Source organism: Penicillium cataractarum (assembly GCF_028827025.1).
Source record: "Penicillium cataractarum strain IBT 29864 chromosome Unknown utg000002l, whole genome shotgun sequence".
Classification (NCBI taxonomy): Eukaryota; Fungi; Ascomycota; class Eurotiomycetes; order Eurotiales; family Aspergillaceae; genus Penicillium; species Penicillium cataractarum.
In genome coordinates, this window is record NW_026622738.1 from 3,344,771 (window position 1) to 3,363,556 (window position 18,786).

General features: G+C 49.0%; 8 protein-coding genes across 8 annotated transcripts; 3 read left to right on the forward strand and 5 right to left on the reverse strand.

The window, feature by feature from the left end:
• Positions 1–942: 942 nt before the first annotated feature.
• On the reverse strand, positions 943–1,905 carry N7496_003294 (J domain-containing protein; the record flags this gene model as incomplete). The annotated part of the gene is made up of 4 exons (XM_056696225.1): positions 943–993; positions 1,047–1,205; positions 1,269–1,703; positions 1,750–1,905. The coding sequence occupies 4 exons, from the start codon at positions 1,903–1,905 to the stop codon at positions 943–945; spliced, it is 801 nt and encodes a 266-aa protein (XP_056558437.1).
• Positions 1,906–2,003: 98 nt separating this feature from the next.
• N7496_003295 (uncharacterized protein) lies at positions 2,004–2,189 on the forward strand (the record flags this gene model as incomplete). The annotated part of the gene is made up of 1 exon (XM_056696226.1): positions 2,004–2,189. One exon carries the CDS (start codon positions 2,004–2,006, stop codon positions 2,187–2,189), a length of 186 nt encoding a protein of 61 aa, XP_056558438.1.
• A 383-nt stretch (positions 2,190–2,572) lies between these two features.
• N7496_003296 (Clavaminate synthase-like protein) lies at positions 2,573–3,995 on the reverse strand (the record flags this gene model as incomplete). Its single annotated transcript, XM_056696227.1, has 6 exons — positions 2,573–2,816; positions 2,884–3,311; positions 3,376–3,499; positions 3,550–3,718; positions 3,775–3,876; positions 3,941–3,995. The coding sequence occupies 6 exons, from the start codon at positions 3,993–3,995 to the stop codon at positions 2,573–2,575; spliced, it is 1,122 nt and encodes a 373-aa protein (XP_056558439.1).
• Positions 3,996–4,604: 609 nt separating this feature from the next.
• N7496_003297 (uncharacterized protein) lies at positions 4,605–6,586 on the forward strand (the record flags this gene model as incomplete). The annotated part of the gene is made up of 10 exons (XM_056696228.1): positions 4,605–4,702; positions 4,755–4,804; positions 4,856–4,873; positions 4,928–5,078; positions 5,137–5,288; positions 5,341–5,716; positions 5,794–6,036; positions 6,094–6,202; positions 6,255–6,424; positions 6,478–6,586. 10 exons carry the CDS (start codon positions 4,605–4,607, stop codon positions 6,584–6,586), a joined length of 1,476 nt encoding a protein of 491 aa, XP_056558440.1.
• A 955-nt stretch (positions 6,587–7,541) lies between these two features.
• Positions 7,542–12,455, forward strand: N7496_003298 (BTB domain and ankyrin repeat protein; the record flags this gene model as incomplete). The annotated part of the gene is made up of 1 exon (XM_056696229.1): positions 7,542–12,455. One exon carries the CDS (start codon positions 7,542–7,544, stop codon positions 12,453–12,455), a length of 4,914 nt encoding a protein of 1,637 aa, XP_056558441.1.
• A 550-nt stretch (positions 12,456–13,005) lies between these two features.
• On the reverse strand, positions 13,006–13,431 carry N7496_003299 (uncharacterized protein; the record flags this gene model as incomplete). Its single annotated transcript, XM_056696230.1, has 2 exons — positions 13,006–13,263; positions 13,366–13,431. 2 exons carry the CDS (start codon positions 13,429–13,431, stop codon positions 13,006–13,008), a joined length of 324 nt encoding a protein of 107 aa, XP_056558442.1.
• A 1,244-nt stretch (positions 13,432–14,675) lies between these two features.
• Positions 14,676–15,484, reverse strand: N7496_003300 (Transcription factor; the record flags this gene model as incomplete). The annotated part of the gene is made up of 2 exons (XM_056696231.1): positions 14,676–15,276; positions 15,339–15,484. 2 exons carry the CDS (start codon positions 15,482–15,484, stop codon positions 14,676–14,678), a joined length of 747 nt encoding a protein of 248 aa, XP_056558443.1.
• A 1,086-nt stretch (positions 15,485–16,570) lies between these two features.
• Positions 16,571–18,339, reverse strand: N7496_003301 (cytochrome P450; the record flags this gene model as incomplete). The annotated part of the gene is made up of 4 exons (XM_056696232.1): positions 16,571–16,630; positions 16,696–17,757; positions 17,846–18,043; positions 18,121–18,339. 4 exons carry the CDS (start codon positions 18,337–18,339, stop codon positions 16,571–16,573), a joined length of 1,539 nt encoding a protein of 512 aa, XP_056558444.1.
• Positions 18,340–18,786: the final 447 nt, after the last annotated feature.

An 18,786-nucleotide genomic window follows, 5' to 3' on the forward strand; every position in this document is an offset into this window, starting at 1 on the left:
GCGACCATCATGAATGATGTTGCAAAACCTATCCAAATATAACACTCGTGGGCCTCCAGTCTGGAAGGTTTCCTCATCGGCAATGATCATATATGTACTTGTGGCAGATTTCTGCAAAGCTATCGCAGCTTCTTCGATCAAGGCATCTCTATCCATTTTCTATAGGAGATCCAAGGGCCCTGTCAAGAATTCTATCAGTATCCAGTAGTTGCATTTCTTAGTTGATCCATTATAGAGCGCCAGGCCTGAAGTCCAAAGTGGAATTTCAGTGATGTATGTGATGCTCTGACCGGTTTCTGTAGAGTCAGCCGTTAGATTATCAAATGACGCATCGAGTGACAGGGGCAATTTTAAACATGTCATCTTGAATATTTGGGGGTTGAGCATTGACCATTGATCGTATTCGATGGACGGCGGGCTGTTATGCAGAGACGACTAGGGATTGCCTCCGGTTGATCATCAAAGGATTTCCAATTTCCGATGGGCTGGTCAGCATGTACTCGCAGGTTTCCAATGACATGTGTTTCTGAGTGCTTCCTAAAAGTACCGAAATGAACAAAGTTCACCCCTGCAGGATATTCAGGGTAAGCTGGTGAGATGAATCTTGGGTTGCATCGAGAGAAGGGTTGGATAGGAAACCAGAAATTTAACGGGCCCAAGGCTTTTGTAATTGCATTAGAAGGAAGCCATGGCAAATTTTATCCGTGGATGAGATGAAGTATTTTGGGCAAGGAAGGCGGGGCTGTAATGTTGATCATATTGGACAGTGCTCCTTGAATCAATCCTACTTCTCCGTTACTTGTGCAAGATGGTAACGGTGTGAAACAAAGATCTAAGATATTCCCCGGGGGGGGTGTCTTTGATTATTCTGAGGGTCTTCTTCGCTAAGATCTACCATACCCATGTTTCAGAGTATCTCTGCAGGATGCACATGCTATCTTGTCACACGCAGGACACTTGAAAGCAAAGCGACGAGTTTCCGTCAAGCAGCGACTACATCTGAAACGTCCCTCAATCCTGTTCCACCAGGCATTATGGTCGCAGACAATTGTCTGAGAGCTGTATTGCGTGCGTTGTTGAGCCTGTGCCCGGTTTAAGTTTTCCCTCTCTGCCATCTTTTTCGCCCAGTCTCGGAGATAGGTCTCATGGAAGAGCTTCCTGGCTTCTTCCTTTCGCCTTCTAATCTCCGACTCGATCTTAGATGCCTGTCCATGGTGCAGATAAAGGAGTCTTTGACGGTCTTGTATCTCAGCCAGTAGAGAACGTACTTCCGCCTCTTTGATTCGTCGAGCAGCAAGCTTTTCGCGATATAAGCGATCTTGTTCTTGTTTTTGCTGTTCAAGTCGAGCCACTCCTCCGGGGAGAAAGGAAGTCATGTAGTCCCACATAACTTGCCCCGTGGATGCCTTGTCTTGCTCCATTGTCCGAACCTCATTGTTCAAACGGGATATTTCTGTTTGGAGCTTCATCTTCTTCTCGCGTGCAACGCTGAGATGGCGCTCTGCGATCCTGGCGTCAGATTGGCATTGTCGAAGCTTTGATTCTAGGTCTTCCATTGATGACTTCCCCCTGTTATCATCTGACGTCTGTCCATTTGAGTGACTCGCCGAGGGCCGGGCCGTTGTGTGCTTGAAGGCGTGGTATTTGGCATCGTAGGCTTGCCGAGTTGCGGGATCGATAAGGGTCGAGTACGCTTCGTTAATCTAATCGAGGTTAGCTAGTATCAAGTTGAAAGTGAAACGGACTCACGAGCTGGAAGGCAGCTTTTGCATTATTTGCTCTATTCTTATCAGGGTGCGTGGTCAGGGCTAAGCGCTTATAGCTCGACGCGATTGTTTTTGTGTCTGCGTCCCGTGAGACCTGAAGAACTTCATAATAGTCGGGCTCCTGTGTTGTAGAGGCCATGATGGAACTGTCAGCGACGAGGACAAACGATTAGGAAGGTCTCTCGGGATGGAGGTTGTCTTTAAATGTGGAACTGTGGGGATCTGAATACAATGATCATGACCTTTGGCGATGCTCAAGGCGAACTCTGGCTAACCGCCGAGGCTCTCTTGTTTGCCTCTCTTAGCTGCAGCAAACATGTTGGTGCCCAACACCAACACAGGAAATCGGATTGCCAGGGACCACTAAACTTTGAACAATACACTCTCATCGAATCATTCTACTGGGCGTCAACTGTCAATTAGCGTCCACTTTGAAACAGCTTAGACACATAGAACGGTCATGATGCCTTAGAGAATGATTTAAATTATCTTACAAGTTATGAGTGAAATGCCCCTCATCGACCGTCCCAACATCCAACGGTAAGTAAAACGTAAATGAGTCCAAGCTTTAGCTTTTTAATGGAAATTTAATTGAGGCACGGAGGAAAGCTTCTATCCCAGATGTGTATAGACGGTCTGATATCGCGAATCGCCTCATTTTAGCGCCACTAGCGGATCGTAACCCCGCCGGGGTCGGTATATTATCGAAATTGGTAGAATCAGAGCCTACGGCTTTGATTTATTTCACATGAATCAGGATCAAAGTATATTGAATTTGGATAGCACGGTATACGTGGGGGTACAATTTAATTGTATATCTTGGCTTCAAGACCCGGAATAATCTCGAGAGCCTTCTCTCCATATGTGTACTTCCCATCTTTCGAGACCTTGACATCCTTGTGGCGCCGTTGTTGCTGGCTTTGTCGGACCTTAACCCACTGCTCTGTCGTGAGATGCTGCCCTATCTCAGTGAACACATTTTGCGTCAGACCCAGTCGATTCAACAGCGGGCTGTTCTTGATCGGGTCCAGGACAACATGGTTATTAGGGCTAGAAAAATAATTAGACAATTCAACGGCAGTACATAAATTCGCGTTTTGGATGCAATGGCACTTACCGGGCAAAGTATAGAACTCCCAGCCGATCGACATGTGCCTGGTCCGCGGGCGGAGTGTGCACACGGTGAACACTGGACTTGATCAATCCACCAGTGAGAGCCGTGAGAGCATCGCAGGTGTTGATAGTAATAGTTCCATCTTCTGGGCGCACCCACTTCCATTCACCGTCCGAGTTGAGAATCTGCAGGGCAGCAACGGGTTGGCGGAACAGAAGTGTGATTGAACCTAAATCAGTGTGTCCAGGGCTGTAAAGACCGCCAACTTTCTCGTTTTCTTCTGCATTACGGGCTGCATAATGCATGTAGCGGAGATGGTCCTCGCCCTTGACATCGTACTGGTGGTCGCGAACTAGTTGGTCCTCGTCTGGTAGTTCGAGGAGGATGGCAAAGAGGCGGAGTAGCTTTTCCACAACTTCAGTGTGACATTTCTGTAGAGATAGTATCGTGAGTGTCTGATTCTGATTGTGCATGAGATGGGTTTAGTATACATACACGACTGAAAGCCTCAATCTCAGCAATGTTTTCCGAAAGCACCAGGGGCTGCTGCCTCTCATGATAACCATCGAACTTGGGGATATTGTAAACCTGGACATTATCCTTGACTCCATTTCCGAGGCTGTGATTTGGTTTAGCATAAGTCCTATAATTTGCGAGGAGCATTCTCACATGCGATGACCGGCAGGTCGATATCCATTGTACTCGCCCCTTACGAGGTCATCCGCGTTATGATACTTGAGCTTCTCTTCAAGCGGCAAGGCGTAAAACTCGCGACCTAGAGCGAATTGCCGGTCAACATCTTCTTGGCTGATGTTGAAGTTCTTCACATAGAAAAATCCTGTTGAGATTCTGGTTAGCTACTAATTAGGGTACTCATCGTGGGAATAAGCTTACCAACATGTTGCACAGCATGCTCTAGTTGTTTAACAAGCTCTTCCTTGCCACCAGGCTGCTCATACTTGCTCAAGTCGAGGGTGACTAGCTCCGCCCAATCCACTATTTTGGATTAGCGAAAGCCATCAGACGCAAGGTAATGGAGCTATGGCATTGGTCAACGTACAATTCTCCTTGGTCACAGGAACGTGATCATATCTGTCAATGATTATTCCGGGCATATTGACACTGATTCAATGAGTCTATTGCTTGTATGGTGATTGGGTCGAGTATTGGCCACAATCGAGCTATACTCAAAGCCCCACGAGCAACGGCAGCATGGTACCACATATAAAACCAACATCTCGGCACCGACAACCGATCTCAACCCCGCACGACTCGGCACATTATACTGATTGATAAAGCAAGCACGTCATAAATATGTCCGCATGAGTCGTGCGATAACGGGTGATTTTCGGTTGGCGAGAAGTTGCTGAAGCAGGGGGCTGCGCACGCCATATTTCGTCCGCATGTCGCGGCCGTCAATTCAAGCAGTGTCGTTCTGCATTGACCACTTAGCTTCTTCGTACATTTGCCTCCGCTCGTTTTTTGTTTCGTTTTATGCTTGACTATTTCTATGAGGTTTCGCGTCGGACAGACTCCGATGGTAATCACGATGGCGACACTATGTGGAGGAATTACACTGAGGACTGCGAATGAAAAACTGCATATATTCAGTGATGGGATCGAGAGGCAAATACTATTTAACCATCTGCAGGGTTATAGAATTCCTATAAAACTATCCGAACGGCATAGGAAATCTCATTGAGAGGTGCCGGGTAGACATAATTATGTCTGAAGCAAAACTGAGGCCTAGAGACTCCGCTCTCGGGGTCATCAAGGAGGTCTTCAACTGGTACCCGTCTAATTATCCGTCCGAGGAGAGAAGGTGAAACAAATCTTACGTCTAGGATCAGCACACGAATGTTGACATTCTCCAGGTTACTATTCAAGCTAGATTTGTCAATCCTGGTCTTTGCCTGCCTATGCTGTGAGTCTAATATAGATTTCCAGTTTGATGTCTAAAACTAACGCGAAATAGTTTTTGTCAAATACCTGGGTAGGCTGCCGTCTGAACTTTTGCTAAGAGAATCGAACTAAAACCGGTGACCAGATCAGACGAATATCAGCAATGCCTACGTTAGCGGTCTCAAAGAGGAGTTCGCCCTCTACGGAAATGAGCTGAATTACTTCAACGTCTGCTATTTCACAGCCTACGTTGTTTTTCAAGTTCCCGGCCTGCTGTTGATGTCGCGTCCCAAGCTGTATGTTCATACATCTCGTCCATCTCCACCAGACTAAACATCAGACTAACGAAATCAGAGCTCGATGGCTACTTCCTGGGCTTGAAATATTATGGGGTATCTGCACCTTCGCCCAGAGCCGCGTCACCAGTGTCAATCAGATATATGCGCTACGTTTCCTAGTTGGCATGCTGGAAGCCCCCGTTTTTGCTGGAACACATTTCATTCTCGGTAGGGACAGCTTCAGTCACAGGAAGCAGTCATGTACTAATTATAGATACAGGATCCTGGTATTCAGGCCCAGAGCTCTTCAAGCGGGCCGGAACATGGTTTATCTGCAATGCGCTAGGTACCATGGTCAGTGGCTATCTTCAGGCAGCTGCCTACACCAATCTGTCCGGGGTTGGTGGCATGCCAGGCTGGAGATGGCTATTCATCATTGACGGCATCTTCACGATTCCCGTAGCGTTGATTGGCTTCTTCATTTTCCCGGGTATCCCAGACTCGCCTCGACCATTCTATTTAACAGAGAGTGATATAGCCTTGGCCAAGGAGAGACTGCGCAGAGCGAAGATCCGTCGACCGGGGAAGTTGAATGCAGATGTCTTCAAGCGTAGCTTGAAGCGCTGGCATATCTGGGTTTTTATTTTCTGCTATGCGTATGTATAAGACTTGCCTGGTGTGTTTGTTTTAGGATTTTGATCTACAAAACTAACATTGGTGGGTTCATTATTAGATGCATGATTATTTCTTCCTATCCTATGGGCTATATGAATCTGTGGCTCAAGGCTGAGGGGTATTCGGTCACTCAAATCAATCAACTACCTACGGTCACTTACGCAATTAATATCGTTGCCTCATGGCTTGGAAGTACACTTGCTGCCATCTACCCCGAATGGGTAATTTTCTCGATTGGCTCGGTGTGCTGTTTCTTCTCGGCGATCTGTATGATTGTGTGGTTTATTCCCACGGGCTTGAAGTAAGTTGATTCTCGTGTGAATGCCCCGAGCCAACATCCCGCTCACCTCTCCTATAGGTTCGTTGCATGGTATCTCTTTGGCGTCTCTGGCTGCTTAAGTCCCATCTTGTATTCAACCGTGAATACGATTGTCAAGGATGATTCTGAGGAGAGGGCATTGATTATGGTATAGTATTCTCTCCTGTCTCGCCTATGGGCGATAAGACTAACTTTCCTAGGGCTCTATGATGACCTTTGGTTACTCCTTCAATATCTGGGTCCCACTCCTGCTTTTCCCGACTGCTGGCCCGAATGGCGCTCCCCGGTGGAAGAAAGGCTGGCCAGTGGCTTTTGTGTTTTACTTTTTGCTCTGGGCGGGCTTTATGACAGCTGTGATCATCCATCGACGGTACGTATATCTTGATGACATGTGATCTCACGTATACTTACTCTGCTACCTAGTGAGAAACGAAAAGAAGCTGCCTTGGCTGCTCAGGAAAGCACGGACGAGGATGTGGAAACTATCATTGTTGACCAGGACGCGAATGCTAAAGCTGGATCAAAGGATTAGATTGGCTGAAGGATATTAGCCTGGACGGATGAAGCGGGGTCTATTTGAATAGCTAAAACTATATAATACTTCCCAATCTAGTCGGAGTATCTCAATAATAGGTTAGAGTACAGTCAGACTGTACAGTCCGGTTGACCTCGCAACTATGCCAGTACATCTGCTATTCGTATAAAAATAGATGTGATGAGCTTCGACAGATGTCTGGATACATATCTGTAGAGATCTCGCGGTAATGGCGGGCCTTTATTCTGTTGGGAGTGCGGGGAAGAAGCTCCTCCTGTAGATCGAAGAATGTCACGCAGATGGCTAAAGAACGTCAACTGGTGCAAATATCTGCATCACTGCACCAGCCAGCAGTCGGTCCCCATTCCCCCACGGGCTCAATCAGCTCGGATCCGATCGTCAGTTCCGTCCACCTCTCATGGGGCCGCATGGAGGGACGTGCGGCTGGTCATTGGCCAGAACACTCGAGAGGGTCCACGATCCGTGGGAGCATGACGGAGGGGGGGCACGATACAGAAATTCAAGAGATGAGAGAACAGCCTGTTTCTTGAACAAACTCGATCTCGACCTCGTTAGCGCTGCGCCGTCGCGATCGCGCCTCGTCCCTCCTCCTTCCCCCTCTTCGTCAGCCGGAGATCCGAGTATTCCCGCAAGATACCTCGCACATAAGGACAGCTCATCGCCACCGCGTATACCCTATCCTTGCGAAACCCACAATCGAATTTGTGTCACCGCGCCCTTTCTCCAGGTCTCATCAGAATCGCATCGTCGACTGCTCGAGAACGCGTCGATTCATCTCGAGTCGACCCTCCCATCCTTCGTTCCATCCTCCCAGAATCCTCTTATCACCCAGCTTCCCCGTCGCAGTTCACCCCGGTCGTGGACTCGTGGTGACGGCGACGCTCCGGCGCGGGCTTGATAAGAGATTCTGCGATCCGACCACTCCGGGCACATGAGTAGCAAGCTTTGGGAATATTTCATTCAAGATGATGTGGAGAGCTTCAGACGGTACCTGGCGAACGCGACGTTCGCCGGACCGCGAGCTTCTGGAGTGTCCAGCGCAGCAGCTGCCGCGCCCACAGCGGCAGCGCTGTCGTCTAAGACTGGAAGCCCCGGATCAATGATCGCCTCGTCACCGAATCCAACCAAACAAAGGAAAGCATCCGCGGGATCACCAGCAACCTCCGTACCCGACCGATCGGGCTTTCCACGTGGTAATACCGCTCTGTCGCGCGCCGATGTCAATGCTCGCGACCACTTCGGCAGGACACTTCTACACCATATAGCATCTTCGCCGAAACCCACAGCGTCAAACTTTGCGCGCGCGTTGCTCGAGATTCCGTTCCTTGATATCTATGCACAGGACTGGGAGAGTGGCTGGACGGCATTGCACAGAGCTTTGTATGCGGGGAATGCCACGATTGCTCGAGCTCTGATGGCGCGGGACACGCGGGACATGACGGATTACAGTAAACCGGGTCACACGAGTCAGAGTGGAAGTCTGATCAAGATCAAAGATCGTGAGGGCTACAGCCCGTTCGATGTCTATGGATCTACGATCACATCTCGAGATATCAAGCAGATATCATCAGCAAAATGGCCTGGGTCTATCGTCCCCGATCTTGAGGGGAGCGACGCTGCTTCCAACCCTGGGTCAAATTACGGAGAGGATGGCGAAGACGACGCATATCTTGCGCGAAGCGTTCTGAAATCACGCACCGACTTTGCGGCCGACGAGGTTTTTACTCTCGGCAGTAACAAGAATCTGAATCTTGGCCTTGGTGATCAAGATGATCGACAGTTCCCGGAGAGAATTGTATTGAAGCGCCCTGATCACTTGCTCAACCGATTCTACCGTGAGTACGAGGAGCAGATGGAAAAGCTGGGTCTTGAAGATCTTCTTGACCATGGCAATTCCAACGAACTACCCACAGTCATCAAGAACAAGCCAATGAAGCTTCAAAACGTGGTCATGTCAAAGCTGCATACTGCCGTTATTACGGATGACCCTGAAGCCAACCTGTTTATCTGCGGCTTCGGTCCTGGTGGTCGTCTTGGAACCGGTGATGAATCTACCCGGTTTAGCTTTGTGTGTATCGAGACAGGCGGGTTGGCAGGTAGAAAGGTCATGTCCGTTGCTCTCGGCCAAGACCACAGTCTGGCCATCACCGAATTCGGCGAAATCTTCAGTTGGGGAAGCAATAAATTTGGTCAGCTCGGGTACAGTTTGCCCAGGACGAGTAACAAGAACGATGTCCCTATCCAGTCAACCCCGCGACAGATCTTCAACCCTTTCAAGAAGGAAACTATCCTCGGTGCGGCCGCTTCCTCCATTCACTCGGTGGTCTTCAGCAACTCTGGCCTGTATACATTCGGTAAGAATGAGGGCCAACTTGGACTGGTCGACTCGGACGCACGATCGCTAGAAGTTCAGACTACCCCACGACGTGTCGGTGCTTCTCTCTTTAAGTGTCCTATTCAGATGGTATCTGCTATCGACCGTGCAACGGCTGTGCTCCTACAGAACCACGAGGTCTGGGTCTTCTCGCAATATGGATATTCCAAACTTTCATTCCCTCTCGAGGCGAGCTCGAGGTTCATCCGGGATAGCTTCATGGCTACGCGATACGATGGCTCTGTGAATCACGTCGTCAAGCTTGCATGTGGCGGCAACACAATCTGCGCCTTGTCCAGCTCTGGTGACGTCTTCACTGTCCATGTGAACAAATCCGAAGATCCATCAGCCCAAACGTCCACAACCAACCCTGCCAAAATACGTAACTCACTGGCTGCTCCCGAAAGGGCCTGGTCTGTCAAAAAGTCCCACATGGCTGCAAGTGATGTCGACGTTGGTCAAGACGGATCGATCATCATTTGCACAACTTCAGGCTCAGCCTGGAGGAAAGAAAAGCGGACGAAGAACAAAGAGGGTGCTTCCAAAGAGTACAAGTTCGCTCGCATTCCGGGACTATCTAGGGCGGTGGCTGTGCGCAGTAACGCCTTTGGAGCATATGCGGTTGCTCAGCGCGACTGTGATGTGACAAGAGAGCAAATTCACATTGATGAGAGTACTCTCTGGGATGACCTCCTACCTCTCTCGCCGTTCATGACCCCTTCTTTTGACGATGTAGAGGCAATCTTGGATGGAGATGCTACAGATAACCCGATGCTTCTGTCCTCAGCCATGGCTATCAAAAGGGCAATCATTCAATCGTCGGAAATCGAAAGCCAGTTTCTTCCCATTCGCTCCGAAGGAACTGTGTGGGTTACGAGCTCTCTATCCGACGCCCGGATTCCGGTGCATGAGTTCCTCTTGGCTGGTCGCAGCCCAGTGCTTCGCAAAGCATTGCAAGATTTCCGCGAGTCCTATTACGCTTCTCTGCCCGATTTCTTTGACATTGAGTACGGTAAAGATGGCATCACCCAGATTCGGCTTCTGGGTACTGATTTCTTGACTGTCATGAATGTGGTGTTCTTCTTGTATACCGATGGCATTCTCGATGTCTGGCATCAAGCTAGGAGCTCACCCGAGAACGCGGCACGGTACCGTCAGGTTCGCCTTGAAATCATGAAGGTCGCGACTAATCTGGGTCTTCCAATGTTGGAACGCGCTGCGAGGTTGATGGTCGAACCCCAAAAGAGTTTGAAGACCGACATGGCTCATGCGATCAACCACCCTTCCTTCTTCAATGATGCGGATGTGGTGGTCGAATTAAATGGTGACTCTGTCAAAGTCCATAGCCAAGTGGTCTGCCAACGATGCCCTTTCTTCGATGCTCTGTTCCACGGTCGCTCTGCGGGTGGGTGGATTGCGTCTCGTCGAAAGAACCCTACAGACAAGGTCCATGTTGACCTTAAGCACATTGAGCGGTCCACGTTTGACTTTGTCTTGCGGTATCTCTATGCCGATACGGAAGAACAACTCTTCGACCAAGTTCGAACCAAGTCTCTCGATGAGCTTATCGACCTGCTTCTGGACATCATGTATGTGGCCAACGAATTGATGATCGACCGCTTATCGCAGATCTGTCAAAAGATGCTTGGCCGGTTCGTCCATACTCGGAACATTTCCTACCTTCTTAATTCAGTCGCACCAGTATTTGTCTCTGAGTTCAAAGAGGCTTCTCTGGAGTACATCTGTCTGAATCTGGAGGCCATGCTTGCCAACCGCTACCTAGAAGACCTAGACGAAGATCTTCTTCAAAAGCTGGACATGGTCTGTCATGAGAATCAATTGGCATGCTTCCCAGTCTCGCGCGGCCGTAACTCGGAAGACTATGTCTTTGAGAAATATCCGGAGCTAGTGAGCTCAGTCGGAATTGACAAGCAGCGTCGTATCGATGCAATGACCTTGCAGTCTCGCCTCAGTGAAGTGGAATCATATGATTTCCGACCCCGAGGCCCCGCAAATGACAAGGTCAATGCATCGCCGTTGGCACGGAAGTCAAAGGGCAGTGTCTCAAGGGATACTGAGAGTTCTGTCAATAGTCCATTGCTGAAACCAAGACAATCCACCAACGATCTCATGTTCCAGATGGATGATGAAGCTGCTCTTTCACCCGGGGATTCCATCAAAGGCAAAGCCGTCATGCGTGGCCTTGGCATCGAGAGCCGGTCTTATCCTGATTCTCCTGCACTGGGGGCAAGTGTTCCAGAGGGTGAATCACTCGGCGACGGAGGCTTCTTTGATGAACGAATGTCTTCACCACGGGAGGGTCTTCTCGCGGAGTCTCCGACAGAATCACGGGCAATCGCAATGCACAAGAAACAAGCTATGGCGTCCCCTGCCGAATCAGGCTCTGCACCATGGGGTTCTCCAGTCACCCTAAATGCCAAGAAGGATCTCAAGGATATCATGGGCGAAACGTCACAATCCCGGGTATCCAACCTTACATTGGAAATGGAGAACCGACGCGAGAGCAGTGGCAACTTTAACGCCAAGCTATCCCAAAAGGAGCGAAAGAAGATGCAACAACAGCAGATGCAGGATAAGCTAGCTGCCCAGCAAAAGGCAAAGACTGCTCCCAAGAATCCCTGGCAATTGCCTCCACCAGCTGCTCCCACGACCCCTGTTAAAGACCCTCTTCCCGGACAGAGTGGGCCTGCTGCACCGGCATCAGAGCCGTCAAAGGCAGCTCAAAAGCCGGCCATGACCCTCCGGCAAACAGTCGCTGGAACTCCTCCGCCACGATCCAAGCCAATGGCCACTCCTGTCAAAGCGCAGAATCGCAGCGTCTCGGGCAACACCGCACCCCCTCCCTTCTCCAAACCATCCCCTTCATATCCACCAACTTCCCCTCCACAAACGCTACCCAAAACCTCACCACAACCCGCAATCCAATCTATCCGCCACATCCCCCGCCAAGATCCATACATGCGCTCTCCATCCGGCGGCTCCCTCTCCCTCGCAACGATCCTCCTCCAACAACAATCCGAAAAAGACGAGATCCGCGAAGCAGCCACCGCCAAGCATAATCTGCAAGAAATCCAAGCCGAGCAAGAGTTCCAGCAATGGTGGGATCAGGAAAGCAAGCGTGTACAGGGTCTCCTTGAAGTCGAGCCTACCCAACAGTCTGCTGGTGGGAAAAGCGGTCGTGGTGGCAAAGCTCCTGGTGCAGCTGGGAGCTCGCGCAAGCGAAGAGGCAATAAGAATGCTGGGCCTGATGCTGGTTCTCAGGGTCAGAAGCAAACTGCACCTTCTTCGGCGTCTAGTACACCCAAGAAGAATGTCAATGCCAATGGTTCTGCACCGGTGCCCGTGCAGGGAACTGTAGCCGGGAATCATGCCCCTGGTGCGGGAGGTGGGAAGAATGCCCGCCGTGGTGGACATGGAGGTCAACGTGGTAGGGGAAAGGAAAGGGCATAAATTTTGTGCTTATTTAACCACATCACTCCCTGTGTATATTTCGACATGGTTCTTTGGTTCTCGTGCTACTGTCCTTTCCATTCTGCGCCTCTTGAGAGAGGGCTTTCATAACCTTATTTTCAACCCAGCCCAATTCGTTCAAACATACAAATACCCCCTTCCTTTGACTGTTTATCCCTCATTCTCCTCTTTTCGGATATTGATATACGTGATCCACAATCACATTGGATATTATGGCGTTTCGGTTGATCCTCATGAGGATTCGATAGACTTGTTCGAGCTTGCAATACGATTTACTCCAACGGATCCCCGTTGTGAATCTAGTCTACCCTTATCGTTCTATCTGAAATTTAGCATGAACGTCTATCAATACGTATATTCATCCGCTAGCACGACGGATCGAAGGCTGACAAAAGAGCTATCTGACCTCGAGAGACCGCAGGAAGCCCCTAGCGAAGCTTGACGGTGCCGAAAATCTGAAAATAACTCTAGCTGAAACGGGCTTGCTTAAATCAATTACTAGATGGCTTTTACAAGTTCGCCCGCTGAGCTACTCATAGACAAGCCTGGTAGCAGGGTTTATGAGCAAACAGTCTAAACCAAGCATCTCATAAGCACCGCTCTCATCACGAATAGGCTCGGGAATCGGCATATTAGCAGGACGGCTGGTAAACCCATGAGAAAGCAAAAGATCGACAACCATTGCAGCATTGATAGTTCGGACCGTCTCCCCGTCGAACCGTACAGCGTGCGTGGAAAGGACATCCCAAAATATCTTGTCCAAGGCGTCGTAATTATCATACCGGATCTAGCCAACACCAAGGCGGTATTTACTCATGAACTGTTGAAGAGAATGGAGATTCGTTCCGAAGGGACCAATTCCTGCTTCAGCCCAGTCGATAACACCTACGAGATGGTTATCCTCGTCGACAACCATGACGTTGCAGACGCCGAAATCCTTGTGCAGAAGGACCATTGATAGTTGGAAGGTGGCAGGTAAGGTGTCTATTGACTTTTGGATAATTGGGTGAAAGCGATCGGGCAATGCAGCTAAAAGTCGCTGTAGGTCTTTGGCATATCTTTGTTGGATGTCTTCACGACCGGATCGGTCGATAATCTGAGGGTTCTCCCAGGCCAGCGCAAAGAATCTTTTCTCATAGGATCTTCCTATCAGATCAATCTCGTAACATTAGATAGCTAACTCTAAACATACCTTGCAATGTCGGAAATCAAATTCTCCCTCCAGACAAAGTACCTATGTGAATTCTCAGGGGGTTATGCGCCAGAATAAAATCCAGATGGCTGATGCCTTTGACTCGACTCATCACATAAATAGAGAGAGGTTCTTTCCCACTGACATCGTTTTCGCCAATCTGACCATAAGAAGAGACGGAAGGCACCAAGGACCCATATATATCGCTAGCAAGATTTGTGATTTCGGTTTTTAGGCCCAGAGACTTTCGTCGAAATTGAACCACAAACTCCTGGTTTGGGCCTGCGTATACGGAATAGCTGCAAACGCCTTGCACTGCGATAGGTATCACGGTACCTCCCATGAGCTTTGAGCTTGATAGTCACAGTATGAGCGGGTTGTAGAGGCTTTCTGGAAGAATTCAATTATCTCTTGGTCCAGTGAGTACTCTTGGGTTCCGGAACTCGTGTTGAAGGACGCTGGTGTCTAGGCTGGTGATGAAGAGGCGAGAAGAGATATGGCGAAAGAGAGGTGAGAATAGGGGATGCTATCCGAGTAAAGAAACAAATGCAATAATCAAAAGAGTGGAGAAGGCTGAGTTCCGTATGTATGTGTAGACTTCAGGAATGCCAGCTGAAGTGTGGTCACTTTGCCATGTAATGATTGCAGCAAGAAATGCCGCCGGAGAAGGGTAAACATTTATGAGCAGTGCTCGGTCATGCAGTACGTAGACCGTACTGCATATTTCCATACAGCTTTCGGTTGAACCGCTTTTTTAGCGGTTGATCCTGACTGTCGAGCTCCATATTCGCGGTTTGAAGGGAAGGAGATATTGTAGCAGGCACGAGGCGTGGGGATCGACGTACTATTTTCTGTCACCATATTTCCTCGCTCACAAGATCTGTGCAGCGGCATTGAATAAGTCTGAATATCAAGATCATCTGATCAGTTATGCGATAAAAGGTCAGATAAGAAAAAATTACATCTTTCCAAGTATATTTACACATTAAGCATAACTATATCTCACTCTAGACTAACACCGCAAAGACAGAAAGAAGAACCACGATAACACCGGCTCCTACTCCTGGACGACCGTACCCCCCAGAGGCATATCCAGCATTCATAGAATTATTTCCAAACCCAACAGTCCGCAGCCACGTCGGCGTCGTCGTATTCATATCCAACACATCCGAATGATAAGTATCCAACTCACCCTTGAAGGTCAACCGAATAGTACCCTGGACCGAATCTCCAATACTTATCTCACCACCATCCGCAGTGCCAATATAACCCGTATCATTCGCTCTCAGATAAGGATATGCCACGAATTTGCCCTCCAGGATGAAATCGGCGGTCTTCTCGTTGAATGTCGCATTCATCGAAGGTAGTTTGAAGTCTGTCCAGCCCTGCGTGCTCCACCATTCGTTTGCTGGCTGGTCGGAGATGGCTAGTGTATAGTTGCCATAGTAGTAGCTAGAGTAACATGTCGGCATCGAGATAGGCGAGAAGCCTTGTGAACCTTGATTGGCATCTAGAATGCCGGCAAGTGAGAAAGAGTCCGTAGACTTCGTTGTTGTGAAGTTGAAGTGATCGTTCACAGTTTTGTTTTCGTTGGATTGCCAGGTCGGACTGTGGATTCGTCGTCAATGTAGTGGTCGAGGAATATTCAACAGTGGTCAGGAATAACTTACTCGGCAGATTGCAATACCCACCACAGTGGTTGAGAATATACTTCTATTCCCGGTAGGTCCAAACCAGACTTGTTGTAACCAGGCGGCATCAGGTTTAGCATTACGTTAACTGAGTTGGATCCCTTGTTGTATGCTCCTCGGTCCATAATGGCAAGAATCGAATCCCAATGCGAGGTTATCGTTTGATTCTGTAGTGGGGTGCATGGTGCTACTGTTCCATTGAAACCCCTCTCGATAATCAAATCGAGCTGTGTGGTTGCATTATAGTATCTATTTCAGATACGCGAGTGAGTAGCCAGGACTTTCTCGGCAAAGGGTGATTTACTCACGATCCAACCCAGGCATACATCCCATCCAAGCCCGTAACATTTTGCGGACGGAAATTTTGCGTTGCGTTGTAATTTGGATCATCTTTGGCAAACGCAGACAGAGGCAAGCCTAAAAGATAGACCCCGACAGCGAGGGTTTCGAGAAATCTTTGCATTTTGCTCGCGGTAGCCGTATAGGAAATTGAATGAGGCTGAAAATTACATTCTCCAGATTCACACAAAAAGGGGCTCTGCGGGGATCTTAAAGACCTAAGCGTCCATCATAAGGGCTGACGCTCAGTCCGTTCAATGGTTGCCCGGCTTTTAGCCCCGGGTAAATCGGCCGGAGCCAACGAGACGTCCGTTCCTCGCTTATGGCTTGCTTTGGCTTGCCTGTTGATTGCTCCAGGACCTAATTTTAGGAAAAAGGGCCAAGGATAGGGTATTCCATATCTTGTGATGATCAACGGTTATGATCACAGACACTTAGCCTTGGATATACATAGACAAGACGTGCAGGTTGTAGCTCAGCTAGCACACAGGCATGTCCGACTGTCATGCTCGTTGGCCAACAAGGCTTAACTCAATTGGACAAGGGTAAGCTTGGCCCCCAATAATGACGCCCCGCCACTCTCCATTTTAAAGACAAAGATAGGGCATCGCTTAGGTAGTGAGGCTTACTGGAAAGGCGCAGATTCATAGCGCCCGGCAATTCCTACATGGACATCGCTTGTTCAAATTACTTCAATACCAATGCGAGAGCAAAGCTAAAGCCCCCAGCGCCGAGAACTGTTTAACTTTCTGCTTTTGTCTCATGTTTATCACATCAATTAAGGCCATTTCAATACCGATAGTCGCCATTAACAATGGAGCACCCATTCTACAAAGGAGATATGCTAAAACAGTCTGTAACACCTTCCAGCATCATGCTTCACGACGTTCCCACCGCACTGTCGCAGGCTGCATCGGCCGCGAGAACAGAGACTAGACATCCAATCAGTCAGCAAATCACCATAAAACCAAGATCCAATCCATCTAAGAGTACTCACCGAATAATCCGTCTCGGGAACCCCCTCCCTATCCTCCGGATTGAAAAACCGAAACTCCCTCACAAGCGTCGCAACAATAACATCAAGATTCAAATAAGCAAATTTCTCCCCAATACACCTATGTCTGCCCGCTCCAAACGGCAAATAAGGACTCCTCGTCCCCTTCGACACAGCACCATACCCATAATCCACCGTATCAGACTCATCCTCAACTTCAACACGCTCCTCCCACCGATGCGGATCCCAGGTCAGCGGGTTACGGAAGTACCGCTCATCACGGGCCGTGACACCCGGTGCGGAGAGGAGGGTGTGGGATGTTGGGATCACGTAGTTTGTTCCCGGGATGGGCATGGGGTTTTTCACTTTGCGCATGAGGGTATGGATGGATGAGTGGATGCGCAGTGTTTCTTTGATGACGTTTTGAAGGAGTGGTAGTTTTTCGAGGTCGCTGTATTGCAGGGGTGGTAAGTTCACGCCTAGGGCGTTGGTTTGCTCTTTGTATAGTTTTTCTGTCATTTCGGGCTCGGAGGCGAGTCGGAGCATTATCCAGCAGCTGATTGCGGATGAGGAGTGTTGACCGGCCATGAGTAGGGTGATCATCATATGGGCGATTTCTTTATCGGGGATGGGTGTGCCGTCCTTATAGGCGCAGCGCATGAGATTCCAGATCATATCTTTCGTCTGAGATTCCTCGGTTGTGCCGGCCTTGCGTCTTGCGCGGATAATTTCCAGGTAGATCTCACGCATGCGTGCATGAGCAAGATCTCGTTTGCGATTGTGTGGCAGCGGTGCCCAGGGAAGCATGAAGTTTATAGGTGAGAAGCCGAGGTCAAGGTCGTGGTAGAGGTCAGCGAATTCAGAGGTGAGTTTTGCGCGGACTTCGTCTCCTTGGAGGGTACGGCCGGCTGTGAAGATGGTGATTTCTGCCATTACGGCGCCGAGATCGATGGTGCCGGATTTCCCTTTGAAGTGTCCGGATGTTTTGACGTATTGTTTGACTTCCTCTTCGATTAGAGGGACGTAGGATTCTAGGGCTTCTTGACTGAGGCCGAATTTGATGAACTGGTTGCGAGAGGAATGTTAGACAAAGGCTTCTTTTCTACCTCGAGGTATCTCGAGGAAGGTTCGAGCTATTTCAATGGGGATTTACCTTCTTCTGCTCAATGAGCTTGGAGTTTGGGCAGTCGTACACGACATCAGACCCGAAGACTGGCGTGGTCAACTTGCCATAGACCTCCTCAGCGTTGACGTCCTTCAGCTTTCCGTTCAGAATGAACTCATTGCCATCCGTTCCGAGATACACGGTAGTTTTCTTGCCCAAAAGAATGAAGGTGAAGATATCCCCATGCTAGTATTAAGGTTGGCGTCAGACCTTTCAACTTCATCCTCGTATAGATTCATAGTTTGCATCGAACAAGTACATACCTTCCGTCGACACGACAAAAAGAACTGGTACGGATCCATACCATAACTAATCGTACTGCCCAAGATAGGAAACCAATGAAACACGACCGGAGGCTCATTCTTGCTGTAAAAGAACAACTGGTTGATAACATTCAGAACAACTGAGATCAACACCAAAGCGATGCCATAGCCCGAAATTCGCAGCACCTGGCCAATGACCAGCTGCGGCAGTGATTCCATTTTGACTCGATGATTGCCACGGTGTTGAGTGGATCAAAATGAACAGAAATGTATACAAGTATATACTTGGCCAGAGGTCAAATCAGACAGGGAGGATTAATCATCTTAGGGCTTGGGGGTCACGCCATGGTAGATCCCCCGGAAGGCCGCGCTGCCGAGTTCCAGATGTGGGACGATAGAAGCGCACCCTCAGCCTCGTAATGCAACTCCTAGGATTGCGTCCAATAAGAGCGAGTGTATTAATCCACTTACCCCTTCCTACTCATTCTCTCTACATATCTTTCTAGGCTGGCGCCTATTGCCAAGCTCAGATTAAAAAGGGGGTGAATGTGAAAAGGCTAAGATTCTGCTTGGCTTTTGGAGGGAGAATTAGGCAACGAAAGACCTAAGATCCTCTAGAAAAAACCTAGATTCATGGCGAAACCTTGCTTTTCGTTGAAGGGAACA